The sequence below is a fragment of the Miscanthus floridulus genome, chromosome 10 (genome assembly GCF_019320115.1).
Source record: "Miscanthus floridulus cultivar M001 chromosome 10, ASM1932011v1, whole genome shotgun sequence".
NCBI lineage: Eukaryota > Viridiplantae > Streptophyta > Magnoliopsida > Poales > Poaceae > Miscanthus > Miscanthus floridulus.
The window spans coordinates 114,518,438-114,523,584 of NC_089589.1; the positions used below are offsets into that span (position 1 = coordinate 114,518,438).

General features: G+C 39.6%; 1 protein-coding gene across 2 annotated transcripts; it reads left to right on the plus strand.

Moving 5' to 3' along the window:
- The first annotated feature begins 211 nt into the window (after positions 1-211).
- LOC136487004 (cysteine-rich receptor-like protein kinase 44) lies at positions 212-4,201 on the plus strand. Of its 2 annotated transcripts, none has more exons than XM_066484104.1 (7): positions 212-357; positions 707-889; positions 1,224-1,485; positions 1,600-1,828; positions 1,902-2,052; positions 2,163-2,366; positions 3,740-4,201. In XM_066484104.1, exons 2-7 carry the CDS (start codon positions 767-769, stop codon positions 4,166-4,168), a joined length of 1,398 nt encoding a protein of 465 aa, XP_066340201.1. In that variant the 5' UTR covers positions 212-357; positions 707-766; the 3' UTR covers positions 4,169-4,201. The 2 variants fall into 2 exon arrangements, with proteins under 2 accessions (XP_066340201.1, XP_066340202.1); XM_066484105.1 differs by having other exon boundaries at positions 716-889.
- The last annotated feature ends 946 nt before the right edge of the window (positions 4,202-5,147 follow it).

Here is a 5,147-nt window from a genome sequence, read left to right on the forward strand (position 1 = left end):
TAGCCCAACCCAACCATCGTTGGCTGAAACTGGCTAAAAAACACGGTTCTGACTAAATTGCTGTGAGAGAAAAAATACTATTCTGGCTGGAAAAAAAAGCCAAACAAGTTGACTTTAAGGTAAGCCGAACGGGTCGACACTACATCAAATTGTCGACGGCCGAGGGCCGAGGGCCGAGTTGAAGCAGCAGGCCGGGTAGCACAGCTGACCAGCTGTGCAACGGAGTGCTAGCCCGTGGGACCCGTTCGTCGGTGTACCACACTGGAGCTGGACGCGGGAGATGACGACTGGAAGGCTGTGCGCATGAACTGCAGGTCTTCAGGTCTACTCTTCGCCAAGTTCAGGTCTTGTCTGCAGGTTCGTCTGTTCAACTGCAGTTCTTGCTCAATAATTTCTTCTGTGCCGATCAAACATCCCTAAATATCTTTTAATTTCCTTTCTTTTCACCTCTCCGTTTATTATTTTGCCCTCTTCTTGTGGCACTGCTCACCCCATGTGATTGTTTCAACTCCGCATCCATTTTTATTTTGTTTTTTCTTCTCCCTACTTGAATTCTTCTTGGTAATTGTTTCAATAGTTCCATCATGAGACCAAGAGTTAATTAATGAACTGGATGAATTGGCTATCTGATTATTTTCAAGGTAAAAGTATGAGAATATTGCTTTCAGAAGGTATATATGCTTATAGATATTATCTTGTCTTAGAGACGCCAAAGGATCCCTGTCGGCTAGGGACCACGTCGAAAAGATCTGTCTAGTAAGAGAACATGTCACAGAATACAGCAAGTATGGTGCCGACAGAACTTACATACCAAAAGCTAGAAGATATTACAAATACTTTCTCTGAGGAGCATAAAGTTGGAAGTGGTGGCTATGGAAATGTTTACAGGGTAAGATTCCTAAGTCCTAACTGTGTTTCTTGTTTGTAAGTAGTATCCTAACATTAACAGCACATCCACCTAGAATGATAATGGTATTTCAAACAGAAAAAAAGTCATACAAACTATGTTTTGATCTTTAATTTCTCTTACAATATGTTGCCATTTTCTAAAGAATTAATATCATCTCAAAGACACTTTGAATTCAAATCTATTGATGGAAAGTTTTATATTCTAAACTTGCACATAATTTGACTAAGTGTTGATCAAAGTTTGGATTTTCCTTTACAAAATACGCTTACCATTCTAGGACAGTGGCCATAGATTAACAGATGCATTTCAACAGGGTGTACTGGATAACGGGACAGAGATTGCTATCAAGAAGCTTCATCAAATTATAGGACTTGTCGATGTGCAATTTAAGAAAGAATTTAATAACCTTATGAAGGTCCACCATAAGAATATTATAAGGTTAATTGCCTATTGCTTTGAAATACGACACACACATTTTAAGGACGACAAGGGAGAATATGTTTTTGCTAGAATTGAACATAGAGCCCTGTGCTTTGAATATTTTAAGCGTGGAAGCCTTGACAAGCATCTTTCGGGTAAGACATCCATGCTGCTCAATCTATTTTGACTATTTCATTTCACTTGTACATAAATGTTCTAATTGCAAGATTTACGTTCCACTAACATTATTTTTGTTTACTTCTCTACAGATGAATCATGTGGACTTGATTGGCATATACGTTACAAAATAATTAAGGGGATATGCGAAGGTTTGGATTACCTTCATAACAACTCAAAAGATCCTATGCAACATTTGGACTTCAAACCCGCTAACATATTACTTGATGAGAACTTCGTGCCAAAAATTGCTGATTTTGGCTTGTCAAAACTCTTTGGTCATACTAAAACTTATACGTCAAAAACCTTCATTGGAACATTGTAAGTTGGTACCCTAGTGATCTTTTGCTAATTTCTTGTATCGCTTTTCTAACTATTGTTTAAAATCATGTAGAGGGTACATGCCTCCAGAATACATTGAGAAACGGCAAATCTCAATGAAGTATGATGTATTCAGTTTGGGCGTTATAATCTTACAGGTAATTGCAGGACCTTCAGGCCATTCCAAAAGAGATGAAGTGTCTCCCGAACAATTTGTCGAGGATGTAAGATTATTTATATACCTTTTCACATTCATGATGAAGCAAGGATCCTTCATTTTTACTTCATGTTGTGCAACCATAACACCTTTCTTCTTTATGATTTGCTTTCAAAGGTAAAAGAGAACTGGAAGAAAAGGTTGCAGGGGACTTCAAGTTATACATTGATCTTGCAAAAGGCATATAACCTGGAAGTAGAGACATGCGTTGAAATTGCGTTAAGGTCCGTGGAAGCAGAACGAGAGAAAAGGCCTACTATAAGGGAGATTGTTGATAAACTGAACAAGTTAGAAACTGTGAGGAAATCACTTACAGGACAGGTATTATCATCATATTCACGACCAGTACATCATTCATATAATAACCAGAAGCAAAATGCTCTTATATATAATTTGTATTCCTCTATATAGTTGGCATGTGATGCTGTACGGGCTAGTAACTTAAAAGATATGAATATTAGAGACTTATTGTTATAAAATTTAGGGTCAATGACTAATCAAAATCGTTTACCTTTGTTTTCTCTCATTTGCATCTATGCTAACATAATATTCATGTACTTTCTTATCCATATCCAATGGTGATGGACTGTTTCTTCCAATTTCTCTATATACTTTTTCACCCCAATTCATAAAAGTCCACTTTGCATGGCATAATCGTTGGCGTTAGATATATTTTACTTGAATTTATCTCTCTTGTGTTCATATTCTAACACAATTTTCATAAATACTTTATTTTTTTCCTGTTGTGATAAGCTTTAGTTACAGCTACTTAACATACCTTCTTCTCCTTATTCATTTTTTTCTCCATTTGGATAGCATTTCTATGTGTGTTTGACGTCGGTTCAGTTGATACTCTTTCATTTCTGCGTAGTGTACTAGATTAATCTCATATAAAAAATTTCTTATCTTCCTGTTGTGGTAACTTTAGTTACCAATTGCTTAACATACTTTTTCCATCCCATTAATGTTTTTTTATCTTTGTATCACACTTTCATTTGTCCTCGATATATGTTGAGATGGAACAAAATCTTCAATTATATATGTATTTGGCTTGAAAATCGACATGCTCATTGCTTCATGTAGTATGTGTATACGGTCTACATAGTGACGCATGTTATGGATGCATAGCTTCAGCTAGTTTTAATATATATAATGACAATGACAAATGTAAGAAATTTAGATGTAAATTTTGGGAGTTAAGTTTTATTATTTTCCACAAAGGCATATATGGACGATTTAGATGAAGATTTGGTGTTACATTAGTTTATTGTACATAATGGCAGTACGTTGTGGTTAATTTAAATCATTATTTAGGAATTAATTTAGATCATTTTAAGAATGATAAAGGTGTGTATTTTTTTTAGAAAACATAACAAATCTAATGGCTATTATTATTAACGATGAGTAGAGCCTGTCGAGTAGATGGCCAAATGTCCTTTATTTTTTTAGAATTTTTAGGATTCTTTTTTTCCTAGCGAGTCTCGTGAGCATCTACGTAGAGGCTCCATTAGGGCCACGATTAGTAATAGTAAAGTGTAGTTTATTGATTTTTTATGTGCAATCACAACACTGAACTCCAAGTTCACGATGGTGAAACAATGCTTTTGAAACACAATGATTTGTCTCGAGGCATCCTTCGAATTAAGCGGTAGCTGGAATTGGAAGCATCAGAATCTCTGTTGTTCATGTTGCAGAACTCCGAGTACAAATTAGAGCGTCTTGCGATCGACCCCCTCGAGGTGCGGTTCCCGTTCGAGGTGGACAGGGATGTATCCTGCGTGCTGCAGCTGACGAACCGGTCACCTGACTTCGTCGCGTTCACCGCGCTGGCGAACCAGTCCAGGTACCGCACGGTACCGGGCAGGGGCGTCATGCCGCCGTGGTCCAAGCTGTACGTCGTCGCGACGCTGCAGGCGCAGGGGAGCCCGCCGGCCAACATGCGGTGCGACGACTTGTTCGTCGTCCAGAGCGCAATGGTGATCGGCCGCCGTGAGGGCAGTGCCGCGGTCGTCGACGACGACGTTGTGGAAGGCCTCGAAAATATGATGGGCGAGGCGGTGGAAGAGGTGAGGCTGCCGATTGTTTACGTGGCGATAAGGGAGCAGCAAGACACCAACTCATAGAAAGCGCCCGCATGCCTATCTGTTTTACTTATATTCTTCTATTCAAAGAACAATAATATGATTGATCGAAAAAAGAACAGTAATACGAATTTATGTTTGTATTTATTTGTTTAATAAATTGTCACATGCGTGAGCAAGCATGTGGCCACCAAAGACACTACTATAAAGCAGATTTTCGGCGATAGATTAAAACTGATTTTTTTTAGGCAGACGACACACCAGCCTCTGCTTTAGAGTTGAGTCTTTGTTTTAAAAAGATGAGTACACATTGCTGGTCACTAAACTTGGTAGGTCGTCCCAAACTTCCATTTTTTCCTTAAACATGTTCTGGGCTCCTGCACTAGGCAAAATAAATTTGGACCCGCTCCATATGTCAACGTGGAATGTGACTCCATGCTGATATGAATCTGACATGTTGGATCCAGTAACTAAACTGGCATGACGGTACCATCTAGGTCTTAATTAACTTGCTAAATGTGCAACGCAATATACCTAAACTTGCACAATGGTACCATCTAGAACAATAAGTGAAGGCGAGAGATGAATTAGACAACTTTTAACTTAACAACCAACTAAAACCCACTTATCAAATCCGCCACAAGATTCTATCTAGATGTACAATAGAGCTCCTGCTGGATCCATGCTAGTCCACAGAGCAGATGCGGCACCACTGCCACACTGCATCCTAACCGACATGCTTTGCAGAGCTATGACGGCTGTCACCGATCTCAGCACCCTCGATAACAAGGCCGGGGACAAAGGACATTGCGATGATGGATCCAAGCAGATTCGTCGTGATGGTAAGCATCAAGCCTTGACGACGGAAGCGAGGGATCTGAAACCCTCAACGGCACTGACCTTGCCGTGTACATTCCGTACGAGGGGACGCACGAAGTGCCCAAGCTCGGCACTCAGGTCGATAAGTTCAGGAGGCTGGTCTCGCACGGCATCATCGACAAAGACCTCAATTACTGTGAAC